At 35.0% G+C, this 25,489-nt stretch overlaps 1 protein-coding gene across 4 annotated transcripts in view; it reads left to right on the forward strand.

Moving 5' to 3' along the window:
* VRK1 (VRK serine/threonine kinase 1) overlaps positions 1 to 24,980 on the forward strand; it is an 84,426-nt gene extending 59,446 nt beyond the window's left edge. For 3 of the 4 annotated variants that reach the window (XM_007987784.3, XM_037984473.2, XM_037984474.2), the window contains exons 11-13: positions 3,849 to 4,027; positions 19,391 to 19,481; positions 24,547 to 24,980. In XM_007987784.3, coding sequence (XP_007985975.1) covers positions 3,849 to 4,027; positions 19,391 to 19,481; positions 24,547 to 24,578 — 302 coding nt within the window. In that variant the 3' untranslated portion in view covers positions 24,579 to 24,980. The remainder of the gene's footprint in view (positions 1 to 3,848; positions 4,028 to 19,390; positions 19,482 to 24,546) is intronic. The other variant, XM_037984475.2, reaches the window with a different exon arrangement.
* The last annotated feature ends 509 nt before the right edge of the window (positions 24,981 to 25,489 follow it).

Consider the following 25,489-nt stretch of genomic DNA (forward strand, 5'->3'; position numbering starts at 1 on the left):
GTAAGATGTTAGGTGGTGACCAGGCATGTTGGCTTACTCCTGTAATCCCAGCACTTTGGGATGCTGAGGTGGGTGGGTCACGAGGCCAGGAGATCGAGACCATCCTGGCTAACAGGTGAAACCCCATCTCTGCTAAAAATACAAAAATTAGCCACATGTGGTGGCATGCACCTGTAGTCCCAACTGCTCAGGAGGCTGAGGCAGGAGAATCGCTTGAACCCAGGAGGCAGAGGTTGCAGTGAGCTGAGATCGCACCATTGCACTCCAGCCTGGGTGACGGAGCGAGACTCTGTCTCAAAAAAAAAAAAAAGGATATTAGATGGTTTGTTAAATGAATACTTGAGCCTTATTCAATTTTATTCAGTGCTTTTAGCAAAGGAAGCAAATTTCATTCATCCATTAAGCTAGTAAGTATTGAGGCTTTATTGTGCGCCAGGGACTGGGGGTACATCAGGGAACAAAACAAATATCCCTGCCCTCATGAAGCTAACATTGTAGTTGGAGGAGTTAGATAGTAAACACATGAGCAAAATTTGTATGTTCCCCTGGTTAGTACTGTGGAACTAGAAGAAAACAGGGTATAGAATTAGGGGGATGGAGTTGGGGCGGGTAGTAAAGTAGCGAGGAGGACTGTAATTTTAAGTAGGCCGTCCAGGGACAGCCTCACTTAGGAGGTGATATTTGAGCAGTTGTAGGAAGGAGGTGAGGGAGGGAGTGAGCTCTGTAGAAGTCTGGGGAAGAGAGTTCTAGGCAGAAGGGACACTAGTGCCCAGGAGATGCGAGGACTGTGTTTTTATAGGTAATCATGAGGGCTTTGGCTTTTATTTCAAGGAAGAGTGTAAGGTTTGGATTAGAAGAGTGATATGAACTGTTTATCCTGAGGGGAAAGGTCTCCTGCTTCTGGCGTAGGGATGGACTGCCAAAGGAGCAAGGATGGGCCTAGGCAGAAAGCAGGTTAAGAGGCCACTGCAGTAACCCATGCAAGAGAAGTAGCAGCCAAAGAGTGAGAATTGGTCAGTTTGCATATATTCAGAAGTCTTTCTAAGCCTTTGCTCAGTTGTCTCCTTTTCAGGAAGGTCTGTCTATCCTGACCTTATGCTATTTAAAATTGCAGCCTACTCCCCATATCAATAAATACAATGTGGATTTCTCAGAATTATGCCTTGGACTTCATAGTGATCAGTAGCCTCTCCCTTGTGGCCGAATGAGTCACTTACCTTAATTTCCAGTACCAAATATTTGTGTTTAAAATTTATAGAAATGGAATAATACAGTGAATGAAATAGGTAAAAATCCCTGTCCTCATGAAATTATGGTTTACTTCTGTTAGTGTCCTTTTCTTTCACTCAGTAATGTATTTGTGAAATTCATCCCCATTATCGCATGGTTTTTTTTGTTATTGTTGTTGTTTTGTTTTTTTGAGATGGGGTCTCACTCTGTTGCCCAGGCTAGAGTGCAGTGGCACAGTCACAGCTCACTGCAGCCTTGACCTCCTGAGCTTAAGAGATCTTCCCACCTCAGTCTCTGAAGTAGCTGGGACTACAGGCACACGCCACCACACCTGGCTAATTAAAAAAATTTTTTTTGTAGAGATGTGATCTCACTGTGTTGCCCAGGCTAGTCTTGAATTCCTGGGCTCAAGCAGTCCTCCTACCTCAGCCTCCCAGTATTGGAATTGTAGGCATGAGCCACTGCACTTGTTTTTGTATATTATTATTGTATATGTTTAACAGTAGTTTCTTCATTATCATTTCTATAAGGTATTCTACTGTAGTTACATACCATTATTTATTCTGCTCTTAGTTCGTCTCTAATTTTTGGCAGTTGCAGCTTGCCAATTATACATACAGATGTATAGTCTACCTGCAGTTGATTTTTGGGTATTATTTGAGGAAGGGTCATGTATCTTTCCTATCCCCATATTTATATCTAGTCGACCCAGCAACCTTCCTTGAAAAGACCATTCTTTTCCTTTGTTGTCATATTTGTCATCAATCAAGTGTGAATTTGTGGATCTGTGCATCTGTTTCTGGACTCTCTTTTTTCAATTGTTCTTTTTGCCTATTCTTGGACCACCCTGTCTTAGTTACTGTAGCTTTATTTTAAGCTTGGTATCTGGTAGTTGAAATTCTTTAGCACTGCTTTTCTTTAACTAGACTTTGCTACTTTGCTATTCTTTGCCCTTTCCATTTCTATTTAAATTTTAGAATCACCTTGTCAGTTACACACACACTGACCCACCCCCAAGTTTGCTGGAACCTTGGGATTGAATTTGACTCTGTAGACCAATTTGGGGAGCACTGACATCTTTATATTGTTGAGTTTTCCAGTCCACTTTTATGGTATATCTTCTATTAAATTTGGTCTGTCTCAATTTCTCTCAACTGTGTTTTATAGTCTTCTTTAGGAAAATCTTGCTCATCTTTCATTGTATTTGTTGTGAAGTATTTGATGCTATTTTAAGTCTTTTCTAAATAGTTTATTTTCCAATTGCTTTTTGCTAGTCTATAGAAATAGGATAGATTTTTATATATTTACCTTGCATCTTATGACCTTGCTACATTTATGTACTAGTTTTAGTAGTTATTTGTAGATTCTGTAGGATTTTCCACATGTAGTATTATGTTGTTTGTGACTAAAGTCTGATTTACATCTTTTGTTCCACTCTTTATGCCTTCTATTTATTTTCTTATTGTACTAGCTAAAAGTACACATAACTATTCTATTATACTGAAGGGACATGGCAAAAATGGACATTGTTCTCTCCCAGGGGGAGCATTTTCAATGTTTTATCATACATGGTGATAATTGTTTTAGTTTTTTTTGTACATCTCCTTTATCAGATGAAGAAATTGGAAGTCACGTACTGTTGTCTGTTTTTTTCTCGGTATATTCCAAGTATTTAGGAATAGTGCCTGGCACATAGGAAGTGCTTAATAAATATTTGAGTTAATGAATGTGTGTGTGCGCGTGTGTGTGTGTGTGTGTATAGAACTGATAAGATCTCTTGAAGGACTGGTGTGAGAGGAAATGATTCAAGGATGACTAACTCAGATTTTAGCTTGAGGAGCTAGAAGGATGAAATTCTCAGTAACTGAGACAGAGAAAACCTCTAGTTTTAGGGATAGGTCAAGAGTTTAGATGTGAGTTTGTTGGAATTGTGATATTTACACATCCAAGGACCAATATATGAATGGTAGATATACAAGTCTGGAGGTTGGGGGAAAGGTCTGTGTGTGAGTCATTAGCTCAAAAATGGATTTTTAATGTTGAGAAGTGTTGATCTTGACTAGTAGGATTTCTTTTTTATGGTGTGGTTCTGTCTAAGTGTACGGTAAACCTTTATCATTTGGAAGCTGATTTTTCTCTTTTATAGGAAAGCCAGACCTTATTTCTTTCTTCTTTCTTTGACCTCTTTTTGGTGTGTTTTATTTCTCTATCTGCTATAGAGCTAATGGCTTTGATGGCAAAAAAAAATTGGCTGTGATATTCATTGTATTTAAGGACATTTTACTTTCATAATCTTTAGATCCCTTTGTATTATAACTTTAATACTAAAATAGTTATTTTTATGAATATTTAAATTTTAAGTTCTGTCTTGTTTCTTACAATTACAAAAGTGTGTTTTATATTATATCTCAAAATACTTTTTTAATTTCAGTTATCTGACAATTCCTGAGTTCAAAAGCATACTTTTCATTGAAGTGATTGAAAAAAATAGGTATCTTAACAAGATGTGTGTTTGCATTCTAACTTTACTATAACCATGAATTGTTTTTTTAGAGGTAAGAGAGAAATATATTAGATTTGTGATTGAAAGTTATAAAATGATTGTGTTATTCTTTTAGGTGAAATTGCCAAATACATGGAAACAGTGAAATTACTAGACTACACTGAAAAACCTCTTTATCAAAATTTACGTGATATTCTTTTGCAAGGACTAAAAGCTATAGGAAGTAAGGATGATGGAAAATTGGACCTCAGTGTTGTGGAGAATGGAGGTTTGAAAGCAAAAACAATAACAAAGGTGAATTTTGTTATCAAATTATTCTTTGGTCTTGTGTTTATAATTGCAACAAATACTATAAGAAAGTATAGCAGTAGTTCAATGAAGAAAAAGAACAGATTGCGTGGCAATTAAGGCAAACTTTTTATAATACAGAACAATGTGTAGAGGGTTGTAGAAAAATAGTTATTTATATATTTCTTATGTTTGGTAGCAAGTTACTAAATTTCTGAAATGATTTTAACTTGAAATACTGATACCTGACAGAGAAATTTTGATGGTGCACTGAATTCATAATTTATATGTTCTTTTCTCCCAAGTCACCCCTTAGGGTTCATATTGTCTCGGTTGTTTCTTATTTGTGGATATGGTCATAGTTTTACCAGTTGAAAATGGGTATTTGAAAAATTACTATTTGAAAATTTCCTTGTTTGTTGGTGTGGTACATTTTACCATTTGAACATTATTTTGCTCTGTGAGGAAATATCATTATATAAAGCTTATATCAGCATATAAGGGCATTAATTGTTTGGAGAGAAATGTTAAATAATGAACTTTATGATAGAAGTATTATACAAGTATGTAAAGAACTTCTGGCATCACTTTAGATTTTACAGGTATGCATTAACTTACTGATTTGCTATTGGTTATTTTTGATAATTAACTTATTGATAAACTTACTGATTTCCCTTATAATCTGAAATTATTTAATACAATGTGTTAGCTATTTTTATATGAGGAAGGAAAACAACTTTTAGAAGAAAATTTTTTTTTTACATTATTAACTATTTTTACTGTCATTAACTTTACAAATTCTAATAGATTTCTTTGGAAATCTCATATTCTGAACTGAGAAAAAGGGTTAAAACAGAATTTTCTCTCTTTAAAATCAGAAGCAGCATATTTAAAAGTTTTTATCTTTTCAATTAACAAAGGAGATAGGAATTTTGAAATTATACCAAAAATTTGACTTTCTGTGCCAAATAGCAGGTCTCTGTAATTTCATCATAGAATCTGAAATTATATACATGCATCTACATACATTTTTTTTTCTTTGATAAGTTTTGTCTTAATTACGTCTGCTCCAGTTTTGTGGTCAACAAGTATGCTGAACGCTGCATCTATGTTTGAAATGAAGAGGGTAAAATGGAAGCCTGAGTGGAATTTTTTAGTAAGGTATTGTAGTAAACTTACTTTTCGCATACATGCATAAACAAGCAGAGTGTTTCTTATTGCTCAGGATAGATTTCTCTGCGTTAATATTTATAGCGAGCTTGTATAGTGTTTTTCTCTAAAATTTTGTTTTGTTGATTGAGAAGTAAAGATCTCTGCTGCTATGTGAGAACTTGTCCAGAGCAACCACCTCCCCCCTCCCAACCCCCGTCCCCCTGCCCCCGCCCCTACCTTCCTTTGCAAATCCCTGTTGTTTGGACCTACGTGCTGGAGAAAATTTAGTTTCTGCAGGTTGGCTGACTTTACAGCTGAGTAGGTCAGTCTGCTGCAGAGCTAACATCTGTGACCTTATAATTCTGTTGTGTCCTTGGATAGTTCAGAAGGCTGGAAATTTCCTGTTGGATCATCCCTGACATGTATAAAGCTTCGTTTAGGGGAAAAAAATGAATGCTAAGTTGAACAAGTTGAACTATTAGGAGGTTTACTTCATTAGTTTACTGCTTTTTGTACACTCATTGCTGACACAGGATTGTTGTCTGTATTAAAAGGAAATTAATAAAAGTTAAGATGAAGTTAGGTAAGATCATGAGCTGCTCGATAGCCATGTTTTAACTGAAGTGAGTTATTAATTTTGTTGGCTTTTTTTTTTTTTTTGTAAAGTGAAAGGATTGGACCAGACCATTTTTTTTCAAGCTTTGCTTTTCTTTTAAACTGCAGAACATTTTCTTCATATAAATTGTAAATGCTTTCATTGAAAACAGATAAAAGCAGAGCTCTGCTGGATGAGAAGTTGGGGGCTCCCTACAATGAAAAGCTTTCTCCTTTGAGAAACTAGCTTGCTGCTTCTGTTTTGCAGCAAGATCTATAACCCAGATGTCTTTTTTTGCTCTGGATGTCAGGAGGCTCAAAACTAAACATAATGCCTAATTCTACTACTTTGTTGATTTTTATAATTAGTACATTTGTTTCCTCTCTTTTCCTTTGTCATAATTTTTAGAAGTGTAAAGTGTATTTTCTGTGTAGGTATCAGACTCAAATCTGTTTTGGAAAGGGGTAGGTTTAATCAGTTTAATATATGTTTGTCTTTAGGTTCCTAAGAGATACTCTTTTTGGTAAAAACCTACAGGAATTGATGAACAGTGGAATGAAGCAAGGTTTCTTGTCTATTTTTTTTGCAGCCATGCTTGATTATGGTGCAGTCTATTTGGAAACTAGAGTGAAACATGAATTTACCCACTTGGAAATGTTTTCTGCTTAATAATCAAGGAGCTTTATTTAAAGCGTAGAAGTTTGGGATGACATAATCCTGAAGGAGAACAGAGAGATCAAGTATATATCTGCCCTTAAAAAGTACAAAGTCAAATATTTTTATTGTTGATTAGAACTAAACATTTTCAGTTTTTAGAATCTGGCAGTACAGTGCAACAGTTACTGGATTCAGTGTATACTCATAAATTAACATTCAACAATTATGTAAAAGGTCTAATTTATGTACCTGATCTAGGCTAGGTCTCTAGGGCTATGAAGATCAATGACATGTGATCCCATCCTTAAAGAATTCCTTCCTGTTCCATCTGGGTTAAGAACAGCTTAATTTACTGGAAAGAGCTCAGCAAGTTAAAAGGACATTAACACCTCCATGAACTATTTTAGAGTTTTAAGTTGCCTGCCTAAGTCAACAAAAAGGGTTGTTGACTGGAATCTCATCCCTGGAAAGTCGTTGAGTAAGGTCTAGATCATGGCCTTGCAATTTGTATTTTATTTTTTCATTTTCAGACAGCCTATATTGCTCCCTATGAATGGTATTCACATACCTTTCTTTCCTTCTCTATTTTACCTCCTAATTTTTTAATTTTTTAATTTTATTTTTCTGGCTGCATTATGCTAATTGGTCTTTCTAGAGTTTCTCTTATTTAACCATTGTTAAATAAACCCTTGCTGGCACTTAGCCTGGAGCAGGGTACAAAGAGTTGAATAAGAGCAAAGCCCTTCCATTGCAAATCAGTAGCCTGCAGCTGCTCTGGTGGACAGCTTTCTTCCTTTCTTTCCGAGGGGATTGACCTCATACAGCCTTTATACCATGTAGTCTGTAGTTTCAGTCAGGTTGCCCTGAACGTACTCTCTAAATTTGGTGAAAATCTATCTAGCTGTTTTAGCCTGATACAGTAATAAAGATAAACTGTATTGTAGTTGTATAAATTTAGATTGTTGAAGTTGGTACATTCCTGTTTTCTAATGGTTTGATCATAGTACTGTAGTTAAGTAGAGTCAGCATTTGCTAACAATTTTTTTCTTTAGGTCTGTTATTGAGTTCTTTATTTTCAACTTCTCACTTAGCTGAATTTTGTCAAGTGGACTTTTTCGCCCTAAACTGTTAAGTGAAGTTGTTACATATGTGTAGAAAAGTGCATGAATAAGTACACTTTTACACAATATTCACTTAAACATCACCCAGATCAAGATGTGAATCATTGCCAGAATTAGTTTTGCCATATTTGGGGAAATTATAGTAATGGTATCATATATTACATACTCTTTTGTTTCTTTCATTTAATTGTATCTCTGAATTTCCATGCTGTTGCATGTAACAAAAATTTGTTTTTCATTGCTATGTAGTATCCCATATGACTATACCATAATTTATTGACGGACTTTCAGATTGTTCCAGTTTTTGGCAGTTGTGATAATGCTGTTAAGAACGTTATTTTAATTTTTGGGGGGAAGCATATACATTTATTTCAGATTGGGTCTGTACATACTGGGGTTGCTGCAGCATAAGGCTTACTTATGTTGAGGGTTTGTAGATATGGCCAGTCAATTTTCCAAAGCTGCTCTCTCAGTTTAATTCTTATCAGTAGCATAGGGGAGTTCCAGTTGCTCACTGACACTAGCTATTGCATTATATTTAATTTCACCTATTTTGGTGGATGTGCACTGATTTGTTTATGGTTTTAACTTAATCTCCTTGAAAAATACTGATTTGAAACATTTTTGTATGCCTGCCAGCCTTGATAATCCTGTTTTTGGTGAAGTACATTTCAAATCTTTTGCCTATTTAAAAAAAAAAAAAAAAGGTTGGGGTTGTCAGCTTTCTTTTGATTTGCCAGAGTTGAATACTTTGTATGTATGCAATGTATATGTTACACATATTATCTTCCAGTTGTTGTTTAATCTTTTTACTCTTAATATGGTATCTTTTGATGAATGGAATCTCTTCATTTTAATGAAACTCAGTTTATCAGTCTTTTTGTTTATGGTTAGTGCTTTTTATATTCTATTAAGGAATATTTTGTCTACTTAGGATCATGAAGATACGTTATTTTCAAGAAATTTTATCTTATCCATCACATTTAAGTCTGCAGTTTAACAGAAATTGATTTTGTGCATGGTGTGAGTCAGTATTTGTTTTTCTTCTTTTGATATCTAGTTGATGTAAACCATTTGTTGAAAAGACGATCCTGTCCTTACAGCATTGCAGTGGTAACCATAGGTATTTGAGTCTTTTTCTAGATACCCTATTCTGTACCATTGGCCTGCTTGTCCATCTTTGTGCCAGTGCCACATTGTTTGAACTATTGGCTTCATAATGCTATCTGATAGCATATATTCTCCAACTTCTATTTCTTTAGCATTGTCTTTGCTATTCTTGGCTCTTTGAATTTACGTATAAATTTTAGAATTGGCTTATTAGTTTCCTTAAAAATACTTCCGGGATTTTGACTAAAATTGCGTTTACTCTATAGAGCAATTCGGAAGGAACTGACATCTTCTCTTCCATAGACATAGTAGGCACCTATAGTTACTTAGATGTTCTTCCATTTATCTCAGTCGTGTTTGTAGTTTTCTGTGTCTGTAGAGATAATACACAACATCCATGTCTATTTTCTTCTAACTGCTTAATTCTTATTCTATTTTTTTATTGGATTATCTGTGATTATACAAAGTCCTTTATGTCATCTGGTTGTCAGCAATGTTTGCTCTGTTTTTTACTATTCCTAATATATATACATTCTATAATGATTGTTTTGTTTAGCTGTGCGGTTTCCTTGCTATCTTTTTGTCTTTTAAAAAATCATTTCCTCTATTTTTTAAAAAAAGTGAGTATTTTTAAATCTATTTTTTAAGCCTTTTTTTAAGCCTCTGATGCATTATAAAATTTTCTTCCTTAGGAGAGGACCATTTTCTTTCAGAGGTGGAGTCTTCAGCTATCTTTTGCATGTTACGAGCTTCTTTTTCAGTTTCTTTTCTTGTCTCCTGGTATTCTTTGTTGGGATGCTTATTCTATCTTATTCATATTGGATAAGGATAGCTTTATTTGAATTTATTAGATTATTGTTTTTGTGAATCTTTGACTTTCCCATCTTTGAGAATGTTATTCTTTATAGTTTGGATTTTAGGGCTTGATATATTGTCAATTCATTTTCTTTGCCTATGAATACATATTTGGGGGTGGGGTCTGGTGAGCCATAGGCCAAATTTATCAGTCATTTTCCAGTATTTGCTTCCGTTCTCTGCCTACCCAGAAGAAGCAAAAATGTGAGTTTATTAATTTGGGATGTTCTTAGTGAATCCACAGTGAAAGAAAGACTATATTGGCGATCTCTTCTCCATGGCTTTAGTTCTTTATGTTTCTTATTTATGTTCTCTTTTCTCACTGGTTGTGGTAGTCCCCTGTTTACTGTTGAAGATAATTAGTGATTTTTATTATTCTGCCCTCTTTCTCCAGGTTTCTTCCCAGCCAGGGAAGAAACAAAATTGCAAGTCCTGCTTTTGGGGAGTCACTGTGGGAGTAGGGAGGGTTTCCTCTTTTCAACGGGCTGAAGTCTTTTCTCCCCCAAACTGCCTGACTTACATCTTCTAAACTGGGGACTACTGGTGAAAAATTTCAGAATGATGTTTGCTCACATTCTTGAAGTGTCTGACAGACTTCATGGTCGTCACTTTTCAAAGGCTATGCTGCGAAGCTATGCTGCTTCTGTTTGCTGCTGAAATACTTCTTAATTGTTATTTTGGGTTCATTACTTCAGATTTTAGGTGGAAGGAAGTTGTGAAATATTAACCTCCAAAATGTCTCCACTCATTTTTTAACACATTTTAATTTGTTTATGTGTGTGAACATTTAGAGTTAATTAGAATTTATATCCTTTTCTCACAGGAGTAAACAGAGCTTGTTTTTACTTTTACCCTCTGAGCCCTCCACAAACCATCTCTCACACTACAATCATCTGGAATTTTTAGTTGTAGTTTTTTGTGTCATTTGTATAGTATGTATTATTATTTAGAATTCATCATGTGTCTAACATATTTTGTGTTTTTTGTTTGTTATCCATGTCCTTTCTCTTGGCTTTATGTTTCAGAGTATATGCTAAATTTTTTTTTAAAGAAAGCTTCTGAATGATAAACTTGTAAACCTTGAGAAGTCCAAAAATATCTGTCTTTCCCTAGTTGAAAACTAATGTGGCTATATAGTTTTTAATAGAAGACATTGCTTTTTTGCCTTCTAACATCTGATTTTCCTGATGTTTGTTTTTTACTAGATTTCTGTTTTTTCCACTCTTGCTTTGAAGCTTCTTGCCTTTCTCTTTGTCCTGGCATTCTGCAGGTATCTGTGCACAAGTGTGTGTGTGTTCTGGTTTGTTCTTACACTTTGTTTGGTTTTCTTTCTTGGTATTTGGTGGACCTTTTTCATCTAAAGGCTTAATGCCTGTATTAAACACTTGAAAAATTTATTTTCTGTGTATGTGAGGATTTCCTTTTCTTTCCGTCTCTATTCTGTCCCTCCGGAACTCCTACCACATGAATCTGGGAACTCTGGAAGCTGGCTTCTTTTCTCCATGCCTCCTAACTCTTCGATCACATGTTCACTTTCTGTCCTTAACACTGTTCTGTATAGATCTGTGGGCTTCTTGTTGCTCATTTGTTACATCTGTTTTGTTTTTTGGTCATATTTTAAGGGTACTAGTTCTTTTTTTTAATATGCCAGCATATTCTTGTTTTATTGGTAAGATAGCCTCTTAAATCCTTTGAGAATAGTAATTATGATACTTTTTTATATTAACTGTTTTGGCAGAGGGATTGTTCTTTTTGAGTTTAATGTCTTTCTGTTTTGGTTCTGTGATATTGCTTAGATTTTTTTCTATGTTTATTGTCTAGTCATTTTTGTTGTTGTTGTTTGACTGATTTTAATAGTATATACCTCAGTCCAAGTTGTAATACCTGTTTTCCTGTTAGTTTAATAGAATTTTCATTACAGACATCTACTTCCAGTGATTTCAGAAATGAGTGAAATTTGTGACCAGATAGCTTGTTTTTTGGGTGCCAGGACTCCCTGCTTCTCCAGTTTCTTTTTCTGGTCTGGGAGGGTCCATTAACACACAAGTACCTCAGATCATTTTAATGGAGGTGCTTGTGAGGCTGTGGGTGGCATCCTTAGTTGCATATTATAACAGATTCACCTGGGAGCTTTTAAGTATCCCACTATCTGGGCTGTACCCTAGACCAAGTAAATCAAAAGCTATGAGGGTGGGACCGTCAGGATTTTTAAAAAATTTCTTAGGTGATTTCATTGTGCAGACATAGTTAAGAACCACTGCATATTAAAATTTGCGTGTCCGAATAGCCTCTATGCAGAAAACAGCCCTTTTGCAAATAGGCATAGCAAATATCGGGCATTTTAGACTTTTCATTGTAGCATCTGTCAACCCCATGACCAGCTTTTGCATGTGGGCAGTGATGCACACTTACTATTTTTTGATCTCTGTATATGTAAGTACCTTACTATAAGTGATACAGAAGGAAATTTGGTATCATATAAATGTCTTGAATGGTGCCCAGAAGAATTTCTTTAAGTAATGAAAGGACATGCTTATAAGAAGTACTCAAAATTGAGATCTCAAAGGATACTATTAGATTTATTTTTCTGATATAATGACCAGTTCTTTGGAAATGTTAAACATTTCTGTGCATGTTTTTTTGTTTTGTTTTGTTTGTTTGTTCGTTTGTTTTTGAGAGACAGAGTTTTGCTCTTGTTGCCCAGGCTGGAGTGCAATGGGACCATCTTGACTCACTGCAACCTCCGGGTTCAAGCGATTCTCCAGCCTCAGCCTCCCAAGTAGCTGGGATTACAGGCATGCACCACAACGCCTGGCTAATTTTGTATTGTTAGTAGAGACAGAGTTTCTCCGTGTTGGTCAGGCTAATCTCAAACTCCTGACCTCAGGTGATCCGTCCGCCTCAGCTTCCCTAAGTGCTGGGATTACAGGCATGAACCACCATGCCCGGCCTCTGTGCATTTCTTTTTAATAATGGATGAATTTTTTAAAAAAATTCTTTCTGTGAAATAAGAATGTTATCTGTCTTGCTTATAAGATTGTTGTGAGGATTAAAAGATATAAAGTGCTTAGAACAGTGGCAGGCACATAGCAAGTAACCAGTAAATGTTAACTGCAATATTATTGTTAATGCTGTTATTTCATCCACTATTTAACTTTTCCCATCTTTCTAGTTTATTGATGATAAGAAAATAACATGGAACATTTTCATTTGAATCTGTTTTCATTTGAACCTTCTAATAAACTAAGATCTTATATCTTTAAAAGTTCAGTTTATTAAACAGGTTATTAGGCACATGTGATTGAAGACTCGGTTATATTTCACTTAGTGAGTATGTGTGTTAAAATAGATTGTTTGGAATAGTGAATGATTATGAATTGGTAAAAGCTGATTTTGCAGTGAAAGATAAGATGTTAATTACTGTGAAATGAAGACTAAAATGTAACTCCATCTTGTTAAGGCAGAATATAAACAAATTTTTAAAATAAGTACAATGTAGCTCCATAACTTTTATTAAGAACATATAAGTCAAATTAATCAGTTTGTAGTTAACCTGTTTTTTCTTAAGCTAAATAATTGATACTAAAGGATAATAGGTAGTTGACGTAAAGCAGAGGATTCTTTACCACCAGAGAATTCTGTGTCTGCTATTTTCTGCCTGTATGTTTAGGAATTAGGTGTTTTGTGGACATAAGTTTATTGAGGGAAGATCAGGTAGTATGTTTTTAATAGTAACTCTAATGTAGCCCAGTTTGTTCTGTAATACACTTGTTCATGTGTTGCCTTGAGATTAGTTAACTCCCCACCAGTATATATATAGGTTTTGGTTTTCATTGATGTATTTATAAAGATTAGCCTCCTTAGTTTATAGTATTATATTAAATAGTTTTTAAAATCTTACATTTTTAATTATTGAGAATTCCTCAGAAGACTTGATTGTGCTCAGTACATGTAATAGGATATTGACCCTTTAAACTTTAGGTTATCACTGAGCATTTATGTAGTTTCTATATTCTTTCAGGACCTTTAAATTATTTTTTATAACTTTTGCAGCATGCCTGTGAAATTCATTTGTTCATAAATGATGGGACTAAAACTCAGAAGAGGCTAGGTGACTTGTTCAGGGCCATGAAATCATTATTATTATGCATTTATACAGAAAGTTCAAGGCATCCTAGTGATTTTAGGCATAAAATGTTAAAGACATAGCATGACCTGGCCACTCATTTGCCTTTACCCATAAATTGTACTTTTGAAACATCTTAACTTTGCCAAAAGTTTTCGACCTTAATGGTGCATGTCATGGAACCGTCAAAGGAAAACATGAGTGAAGTGGTGTCGCGTTGACTTTAATCCAGAATAGAATACACTGACATATTAGTCTTCTAGACCGTAGTTCACTGAATCTCTGGAAACAGCTTTCATCTTGTTAAGTGACTATACGTTTGATCATATTAAAGTTTCATGATCTCCTTGTAATATGAATGATGTTAGGATCATGAATAGCCATTGCTGCCAACAAGTTGGAAGTTGAATTTACTGTTTTCAAAAGTGTCATTGGGAGATTTTTCTAGGTTGTGCTTGCTGTTATTGTGCGACATTTTGATGAAAGTTCTGAAGCACGTAGTCCTCCTGTAGGTCGTGTAATCAAGGGTTAGCTTGTTCCACAGCTTGTCTGCTCGTCAGCTGAGTGTTTTTTCTAGGAGAAAGGATGACAGTAGAGCTTGAATGCAGCTTTCCCTAGTTCCGTAGTAAGCCAAACTGAAGGGACATACATGTGCTCAAAAATAAGTGAATAGATAAATTATGCTGACTTTATGAAAGCAGTGCTTTTGCTGAAAAAAATGTGTTGCGCATGGAGCAATCAACCCTGGTAGCCAACCAGATAGTTTTTTTCCCCCATTTATTCTGACAAAGTCTAGCATTGTATCAGTATTTTCTGGCACATTCATATAAATTACCTGCAATTTTTGGTGTGTTATTTTTGGATAGTTACAGTAAATTCTTAATTTTTCATGGTTTTGTAAGTAAGGGTGGGATAGCTTGAACTAGTGAAGAACATAGATATTCCAAACTTTGTCTGCCATATATTTAATCATATTATTTTGCTAACCTCGTTCCTTCAGACCTGTTAATAATAATTAGCAAAATTGCTTGAGTTGTACTTCCTGTCTCCAGAGTAGATGACTAAAAATGTTGATAGGAGAGAGATCTAAATTTAAACAAGTAGACAACAACAACAAAATCCAGGGTGGACTGTGAGGTAACGTGTGTGTTACATGTACATATGGATTGGTATTTCATAGAATGAATTTCCATGTTAGTGGGATTACACTGGACACTTATGTAAGAACACTCATTTATGGAACCCTAAAAGGATTTCTTACAGTGCTTACATCAAAAAAAAATAGTTGCAGAAATTAAACGTGTGTGTATTTAATGTTTTTATAAAAGATGATGGTTCTCCTTTGCTTTAACTATTTTATAGTGTCTATTTTTCAGCTCGAAAATGACAGTGCCAGGCACACAGTAGATGCTTAGTAAGTATGTGGTGGTGATCTTCACTTCTGTTCAGCTGGAGGTCAATGCTGTTGTGGAAGGAAATTGCAATAGTCATTATTTTTATTACAGTCTTCATCTCTGAAATTCATTGAAAATAGTAAATCACTTTAATAAATTCTAGCAAATTTTATTTTTATTTTTATTCTTTTTTTGAGACGGAGTCTCGCTGTGTCACCCAGCCTGGAGTGCATTGGTGTGATCTTGGCTCACTGCAACCTCGACCTCCTGGGTTCAAGCAATTCTTCTGCCTCAGCTGGGCCTGGTGCCTGCCACCACACCTGGCTAATTTTTGTATTTTTAGTAGAGACGGGGTTTCACCATGTGGCCAACCTGGTCTCAAACTCCTGACTTCAAGTGATCTGCCCACCTAGGCCTCCCAAAGTGCTGGGATTGTAGGTGTGAGCTACTGCGCCAGGCCTCTAGCAGGATATTTTTCGATTATTCCTCAAATTTATCTGTCTCTTTTCAAGTCATTTGTTCATTTCCTAACTCTCCATCTTTTTATTTCTTCTCCCTGTAATTATGTTTGACCTTTTCCTGCATTTTCTTGAAACATATCTGTAATTAATGTCCATTCAAATATTACAGTTTTTGACTTAGAGGAAGATATGAAATTATCGCTTTATTACGAGAATAGTTTAATAGTTCCTCTACAGGTGCACATCTGTATATGTGCAAAACACTGTGCCAAGCTCATTAAGGGTTAGAAAAATGAGGAAAACCATAGTCCTTGCCCTCAGGGGGCTTACATAGTAGGAGAGAAATAGAGGAGGTTATGGAAATAGTTTACATGAAATACACAAATTTGTGTACTATAATATAACTCTAGAAAAAATACAGTAAGAACACAGCAACTAGAAACTGCTGCTTCCTACTGAAAGCTCACATAGGGAGACAGCGTAGTGCTGTGGAAAGGAAATTGCAATAAGGATAAAGAACTCTGAGTTCTAGTCTTTTCATCACCATCAGCTGAGAAACACTGAGCACATTCATTCTCTGGCTTTTTTCCGTCCCTAGCTTCAGTTTTTTCTGTGTATATAGTAGATTTTAACTAACTATTAGTTTCAGAAATATTGTGGTATAGTAACATGTTTGCTTTACCTTCATAGAAGATGTGTTATATCTTTTTAGTTACTACTAATATTCTGTTTTCAACCACTGTTAGGGAATGTAATAATTTAATCAAATAAATAAAATAAGATTAACTGATTAGTGCAGTCACATGGACTGATTCATGCAGTGTTTAAAGTTCTTTGTTCTATGACATATGTGCTGTATGAAGCATTTTAAAACTTCTAGGCTGTATATTTTAAGTTTCTAAAGTAAACATGTAGACTTCTGTCATAAGGGATGGGCAAAACCCAAATAACACTGCCTGAGTACTCATCTCTTGGAGATAGCCATGAATCTGATTGGCTTTTCTTAGAAGCTGTTGAAAGCATCTAGAGGTGATCTTTTGATGCTTGACTTGGGAAGCAAAGAATTGGTCTTTGGTTTTTGCTTCTGAAGATTTTTTTTCTCTTTTCTATTAAAACAACTTTAAGTCAATAGCAGTCAGTGTTTAGACTATTAGTAAATTATCAGTTCAAATGCATGTAGCCTATTTGTCTTCCTGTTTCTAAATTGGAAGTGAGAAGCTGCTAATTAAACTTTAGCATATCTGAACACTTCAAAAATATAATGTGTAATATATATTCTAGTGCCCTTTGAAATCTAATTTCTGAAGATATTTTAGCTGTGCTGAATTAAAAGAATACTCAAGTTTATTTTATAAGTTAGTATATCATACAATATTTTGGTTTCATATTAAACACAAAGGCACCTGTGAGACCTCATACAGAATGTGGCAGAAATCAGAGATTAGCATAGTCACTTTGTGAAGCCATTTTTCTCTTCAAAAGGAACCAAAATATGCACTATCTGAAGCCTAAGGATGTTGACAAATAACAAAATGAAGCATTTGGAAATATTCAGAAGGAAGAAGCTGGCAGCAGATTGCTTAGAATTTTACTCATTGCCTTATAAAATTGATAACATACTTAGATACTACTAAACTTGAAGGGTTTTATTTTGGTCTTTTAATTCATCTGTAGACCACTGGCCCTTTGTATCCAGACTATGTACATTGTTAGAAAAGTTGGCCAGGAGTTACCTGGCTGAAGTGTGGATTAATGCAGTAGAGTGCTTTACCTAGTGCATACTGCTTAAAGCACAGGTGTTGTTTTTTGTTGGTTGAATACTGTCTGATTTTCCTTCCTATGTAATTTACCTGCATGGAGATTAAGAAAGCCCCCTTTTATTAAATAAGCTTGAAAACTAGATGAATGCACTTAGGTTCTTGGGTAGAATGTATTGGATAGCTAGCTCCCTTTATAATGAGCATTTAAAAATCTGCTCTCCAAAAACTGGAAAATGTATTCTCTGCTGTATGGAAAGCAATATAGTACTGAAATATTCCTCCTTAATTTTGGTCTGAACGAACAAAAGTGTCTGTGTTTATTCCTGCCTAATGCATCACAAATCTGCTGACATGCTAACCTTGGAGTCTTGGCTGGCGTTAATCAGGCCTGTGCACAGGCAGGAAAGATGTACCTAATGCACTCCATCAGTGCAGTTTGCATATGGAAGTTCTCACAGGGGAGCTGCCCTGTGCCAGCTGAGGGTTACCTGCCCACTGCAGTTATTGTATGTAATTATCGAACCAATCTGTTCAGCCCAGCAGGGTTTAGATGGTAATCATGAAGCAACACTTTGGAAAGAAAGATGTAAGGCATTCTCCCCTTTTCTCATCAGTTATATGAAGTTATAGCCACTCTTACAGCTATTTCTGAGAGGCAGTACCTCCATATACAAATCTGCTAAATGAATGCCTTTGAAAGTTTCTCAAGTTTCAGTCAAGTTGTTACTTTCGTATGTGTGAAGCATTTTCTTTAGGAACATGGTGGGTACCTCTGAGTTCTAATTTTCCACAGCCACCTTAAGAATGTTTTGAAACAGTGGGATTAATTGTAATACATAGATAATAACAGTTCTGACCATTTGGAGGTTTTAAGATAATGTGGCTTGAATAGAGTTCGGCTTTCCCATGTAGTTCTCTTTGGAACAGAACCCATGGTTGCCATTAGGAAAAGGAACAATGTGCTGTCAGCAGGCATTATCCTCTTTTCTAGCTGTACACAAAATGGCCTGCAGCAAGGAACATTCTCAGATGAAGTTTAACTTATTGTTAATTGTTAGAAAATATAAATGAGGACATTCTGTTGCATTGTGAACCTGTGAGATTTGGGGCATATCAGATGGTTTTCTAAATGATACAGACTTATTTTAGGCAACCAAAAGAAGCTTTGGATTAAAATTTGGATTTTAACCAGTTTAAATTTGAAACTACACAAGATAAAGTTATATACTAAATTCAAAGTTTCATATTTATTACTAATGTCCCTCTATAATTTTACCTATGTATAGAGATGTTAGAGAATTTAGAAACTTAACGCAGGACTGGACCTGTTAAAAAATGTTGTAGTGGTAGAAAGTAATAAAATGAAATTGAAGGAACATTTGGGAAGAATGGATAGTGACAGAATATAAGCACTGACTCCTAAATAACACTTCACTAGAAAAATAGGATAGGCCCAAGAGAATGTGGGAAATCCAGATGGTTTTTGAGATTTTAGGAGAGCTTTGTACTTTTAAGACTATTCATTTACAGTAAGGTTTATGGCCCTCTTAAACTTTTAATAAAAAGTATGCTAAAAGAGAAACATTTATTACAAGTTTTCCATTATTGATTCATAAACAGAATTTTACCATCAGTGTTATGTGGTATAAACACTGATGTAATATATGGGACAAGACATACATTTTTTCCATTTATCAAATAAATTATCCTCTCTCCATCCTACCCGCATTGTACTATGTGGAGAGTATCATTGGCCTGAGTGGTGATCGTGAGTTTGTAAAACATTTTATTTTAAAAGAGTTTCTGTATGATCAATCCTGATGGTTAAACCATAGCTTTCAATAATGAAGTATATAAAGCATGAAAAGTTAGAGGTGGATATAACAAATATAGCTACCATCTGGGTTAACTGTCTAGTTGAGAGTTCTCGTACTCCCCCTTTCTTCCATCCCTCATCCATTCCTTTAGGTAACCACTATCCTGAAGTTGAGAATATTCTTCCTGTGTGTTTCGACATACCCACACCTATATACAGTTACACACAGACACACACACACACAAATACTTGATGAGTTTGTAGTTTACTTGACTGTCAGACATCTCTCTTTCTCTCTCTCTCTTTAATTTTTATATGTAAGAAGCGAAAGAAAGAAATGGAAGAAAGCAAGGAACCTGGTGTTGAAGATATGGAATGGTCAGACACACAGACAGAGGAGGCCATACAGACCCGTAAGTTGAACAGGTTTGCCTAGCAGCTTCCATACGTAAACACACATTTCATTTCCTCCCATTACATGAGGGGTCAACTCTTTGGGTCATGACCTTTTGATTTTATAATAAAATGCCACAAGATTTTTGTATAGTATGTATCGTGGTGTCTTTTATACATACGTTAGATTATTTACTCTCCACAATAATTATAAAGTTGAGACTGGGAAGCTTCCTTCATTTTGCGGATTTGGAGCCCGAGACACTGAATGATTAAATGGCAGAGCTGCCAGGCGTGGTGACTGACGTGTGCCTGTAGTCTCAGCTACTCAGGAGGCTGAGGCAGGAGGATCACTTGAGCCCAGGAGTTTGAGTCCAGTCTGGGCAACATAGAAACCCCATCTCTAAAATAAATAAAATAAATGACTGAGCTGTTGTGAAAGGGTGATAGAGACCAGAACTCTTAACTGTCAGGCCAATATCCACTTCCTCACACTGATCCCACATAACTCTGGGTATGATAGTGAGTGTCAGGGGTCAGACATGGGTCTATTGTAACTGAGCTGCCTAATTGTTTCTTACAAAGTTTATCAACCTCTTCTTTTTTTCTGAACAAGTTAAGAGGAAAAGAATTAAAGCTTTATGGCTGATCACTTTTCACAGTTCTTGAACCAAAAAAAAAAAAAAAAACAAGATACGAAGTCATTTCTGAGATGGCTTATAAACTGGCACTGAAGGCACTTCTAATAGTTCCAGAAATGGCATGAGCAAAGGCAGCATCTGCAAATGGCAGAACTAGGTTGGACTTTGGTCTGATATGTTTAATAAACTGCCAGCCAATATGTTCCAGGATTCATATGATATGATGATGTACTTGACTCAATAAAGAGAGCTATTCAGTGTGGCCCACAATACATTGTTTTAAAAAGAGTTTTCCTGTCTGCCTTTTTTAAAAAAATTATTTTGTTTGTCCTGAAATATTTCTTGGTTTCTAACAGAAAGGGCTTATTTTTGGTTAAAAAAAATTTTTTTAAAGCATAGGTGCCATAGTGAGTAATACCACCAATTTATTTTTCCTTCCTTTTGCTAGTGGCATCAGTGCATGTTTGTGGAAAGCAAAGTATTCAACTTTCAAAGAGAATCATTTTTGCCCTGATTTTACTACTATGTTCTTCATTACTATGTTGTTTATAATATGAACAAATACTATGTTCATATTATGGTTAGAACATCCTTTGGTTTAATCTGCTTTAACCCAAAGAATACTTGAGATACCTGAAGAGGGAATATAAAACTTCATACTGAAGGTGAAAGGTTTTGAAGTAGTCCCTCTCTTTTATCCGCTGCTGTCTTCCATTCGCTACTGTCTTTTTTTTCCCTTTTCCCGTGTCTTGTTCATTTTGTTATTAGGAAGTGAGGAGTCCCAAGGAGCAATACATCGAACCATGTCTCAGCCAGAGGCTAGCAGCAGCAGCTATGACAGTGAGTGGGAACAAAATTAAGGAGTATTTATAAAGATACAGCAGTATTCTTAAAAAACAATCCCTTAAATTTTAAAACTGGCAATTTTAGTTTCAGAAAGATCCTGCATTATTCTAGTGAGATTGACACTCATTAAGTCTAAGGCAGAGTCTCAGCTGTGCATCGGGAAGACTCATCCCTCTCTTGACTGCCTGGACATCATTTGTTACCTGAACTTTGCTTAATGAGCATCAGGGGTTTTTGTTTTGATAAATAAATGCCTTTAAATTCTAGTATAATTATGAAATTTTTTTAACCTAAATTTTTAGTGTAAGGTCTTCTACTGATGGTTTTTCCCATGAGAAAATATATTAGTATTTTTGTTATTTTATTAATGACAAAAGAGTATAGTAAAGTCATAAATAATTTAAGAAGAACAATTCAGTTTTTTTGACATAACTTTTTAAGAAGATAAAGAATAATCAGATTCACCCTTATTCATATAAACTCAGAATTGCTTTTCTTAAAATGCTGTTTATTTCCCCCATTACAGTTCACTTTTTCCCCCTAAAGTACAAGGCGAGTTAAGGTATTTTACTATCAAAATAATCATAAGTGAGAGAAATATTATCTGATGGTAAAATGTTATTGCTTCCAGCAAAAAGAAAAAGCCAAGAATTTGTGTAAATGTATATTTTTAAATTTATCAGTGTAAAAGTAACTTGAAGGAAAAGACACATTATTACGTTTGTTTTTTTGATTTTTAAGATATATAGTGCAATTCAGTGAATACTGTGTTTTAGGGCTTTAAGATTTTGTGTCAAACATGTTTCAAGAATGGTTACCTCTAACAGCAGCTTTAGAAATGTCAGTTTCTTCATTAACAATTTTATTTTCAAACACAATTTATGATTTACAGTATGGTAAGAGATTTTTCTCACTGTGTGATCTTTCAGAATGCTGTGCCTAGCAAAATGGGAGCAACTTTCCTTTAATATCTATTTAGACCATTTTAAAAACGTGTATAATTTTCTTGATACACCTAAACTCATTTTGAATAGTTGGGGGTCTATTGTGTAAGAACACATTCTGAAAGCTTTCAAAATGTGTATTGTGTAGGTTTTCTCAGATAAAGAGAGGAGGTGATGGGATGTTTTCAAGAAGAACAGAGGCCTCTAATCCTTTTATTTTTATGCAAGGCATAATTTTTACCAGTTGAGAAAATTTGGTTATTTGCTGCAAGTAATTTTTCCCCTCACAAAATAAGCCTTTAAAAATCATGCATATTCTGGCATTTCAAAATTATGCCAGTATTTCAGAATTGTGCTAAAAATTAGCTAATATAGTCATGATATTTATGGCTGGTGTACTTTCCCCCCTCCTTTTCATAAGATGGAGGCTACTTTTGTTGGTATTATTTTTAAGAACCTTGGATTTTGGACCATTCCTGAGGAATCTTTGGAGAAAGCATGACTAGTCAAAAAGTAGATATTTTTAAGGGAACCCTACAAAGAAATGTCCTACTTTTTTTCCTACTGCATTATAAAATCATAGAAAAGCATCCCAAACTCGTATGTTGTTTTCCAAATATCAAATTACATACATTAGTCTTATGATTGGACCCTTTGCCAGTAGTGTATATTATGAAAATGGTTATATTTTAAATTAAAGAGATAAGAAGATAGATTTTTTTTGTAACAATTAGAATTGATTATTAGGGAAAATATTGAATTGATTTATGCAGCAAAGTCAACAAGGTGTGTAGGACTGATTATATAATAAATTCCAGGCAGTAGTAGCCCTTTTAGTTGCAGTGAGAAACTTTGGGTTGAAGGAGATAAGCAGCAATGATATTTAATTTCAGAGTAAAATGGCAAATTAAGACATTAATGAGAAGAATGCTATTTGAATATAGCTTTATAGTTGTTAGTTTAGTGTTCTTTGTAGTGTGGTTAAAGATTTAAAATGTATTGAAAGGGAGATACAGTATTGATTATTGACCTTGATTTTGTAATACCCTTTATCCACATCTCACTATCACAACATTTTCAGTTTTCTGTGCAGAATTAATTTCAAATTTCTTGAAATAGGCCGGGCGCAGTGACTCATGCCTGTAATCCCAGCAGTTTGGGAGGCCGAGGCAGGTGTGTCATTTGAGGTCAGGAGTTCGACACCAGCCTGACCAACATGGTGAAAGTCTAAGTCCTACTAAAATACAAAAATTAGCCGGGCGTGGTGACAGGCACCTGTAATCTCATCTACTCTGGAGGCTGAGGCAGGAGAATCACTCGAACCCAGGAGGTGGAGGTTGCAGTGAGCCAAGATCGTGTCACTGCACTCTAGCCTGGCAACAAAGCGAGACTCCCTCTCAAAAAATAATAAAAATAAAATTTCTTGAAATAAAAACCTAAAAATCTACTGTGGGATATTTTTAATAGATGGCTGTGTTACAGAAATTTAAGAAAAAACTCAAATTTTAGAATCAGTCATAGTACAGTATATAAGGTGTGTATTATGAGTGGCAGAAAAAGGATATTCATGTAAATTGGAAATTTACATTCATTGAACTGTATCGTGATTGAACAGAAACTGTAACTTGGAAACGTTAAAAATGCTAGTTTTGAAACTGACCTTCATGTTAAGTAACTAAATAACCCATAATGAGAAAACCTTTAGATGCGTATGGTGGAATTTTGTTCACATTCAAAGAATATTTTGTACTTTTCAGAAAAGAAGTATTGATCTTTTGTTTTGTTTTTTTTTTTTTGGTGCAGTCATTGATTAATTATAAGCACCATGCTGTCCCTCACTCTGGTGCCCCTGCTCTTTCCTGGCAAAGCATAGCATGCGGCAGTGGGAAAGAAATGGCCCTGCTTCTTTTGCCAGCACTAGGCAGCTGTAATCAGGCTGACTGCTGCGCCCAGAGGTGGAGTAGGAGTAGTAGGTGGGGTGAAATGTCTCGGTGGTGAGGCAGAATTCCCATGCCCCCAGCAGAGAGTCACTGATTTATTCCAAACCAAGAATAGTTAGATAGGAGCTGTCATAAGGGACTAAGACCAGTATCGCATATGATCCTTTTCTAGGAGGCTACTCATCTGGGACCTGTATAATTCCTAGCAGAAAAGACTTTCCATTTCAGTATATCCCAGTGCTCTCCTGCCTAAAGGGTGTAGGTAATAGGCTTTAAAAACAACTCATTCCTTTGCTTTTCATAACATGCATGACCTCATTGCTTCCCTCTAAGGAATGAATGCTTATCTATATTGCTAAGGTTTATATTTGGAGATAATGTTTTAAATTTTACAATAAATTTAAATTTTGGAGAGAAATATTTCAGTATTAGTAAAAATTAGATACATTTTATCAGTCAAAGCATTTTTATATGGCTTAAGATTAGAAGGTACGTTTTTGTCAGCATATTTTTTGGCATATTAAAAAATGACCCAATTTTCTAAGATTTTCAGAGTTTTAGCAGTCATACTTTTGTATGTCAATTTTATCTTTGCAAATCACCAGAGTCAATTCGATTTTAAAATGTACTATATTTAGAGATATTTATATTTCTGTTCTTTTGCTTTTGTCAATTATTGATTAATGATTTCAGTTTCTTTGATTTATCTTCAAGGTTCAAGAACCAGAAAGAGAGTCCAGAAGTAATTCAGATGCTGTGAACCAGCTTTCCTTCTCTTTGTTTTCTTTTGACTTTTTTCTCCTTTTCTATTTGAAGTGTTTTATTTTCATGTGAGTCTTGTGAGGTGGAAGTAATAATTAAATACCCATGTGTTCAGAAAACCAACTTTTTTTATAAAAATAAATATTTGTACAATTCATTAAAGGCTAATTTATGAAATTTCAAAATCTTCAGATTATACTCCTTAAGTTATTCCAAAGCCGTGTGTTTGTGATGTTTTGGAGTACATATATATGAAAATTATTATGATATGCACTTTCCTAATCATTGTACATTTCTCAGAGTGGATAAAAATGTTTGACAGAGTCCTCACTTTTTAGGAAATGCAAAGCTTAAAATAAAAATCTCTTTTGTTTGATACAAATGCACAGTGTGTTGTGGCTGTAAGGTTTGTTTTGGTTTGTATTGATTTTGTTCTGTTTCAAAATCTTTTATTAAGCACCTGCTGTATGAGACAGGAGGTACAAAGATGGGAAAGGAATATGAAATAAAAAGTGGAGGAAGTGTATCCATGAGAGAGAAAATCTACATAAATGAAAGATTACACGAGAATTATGTCAGTGTGCAAGCTGTATGACAAGAAAACAAGTGGCAAATGATGAAGTGGTGGTGTAATTAAAGATTGCATAAAGACTGGCTTTGTCTACGGAAGACCTATGAACTAGATATTAATAGAGCCTATTCATTCACAGTTTATTTTTCTCAAAAGTTTCACTTTCATAGCATGTAATATTTATACAGTAAACCAGGCACTTCAGAGTTTCAGTAATCAGAAAGTTTAAGATCTGAAATTTTTTTAGTTGCCTTGGGAAAAAAAGCTTGTAATTTTAACAGATTTATGAACAATTTCGTGATTCATTCCTCAAAGTTTTCTTGG

The sequence above is a fragment of the Chlorocebus sabaeus genome, chromosome 24 (genome assembly GCF_047675955.1).
Source record: "Chlorocebus sabaeus isolate Y175 chromosome 24, mChlSab1.0.hap1, whole genome shotgun sequence".
NCBI classification, from domain to species: Eukaryota; Metazoa; Chordata; class Mammalia; order Primates; family Cercopithecidae; genus Chlorocebus; species Chlorocebus sabaeus.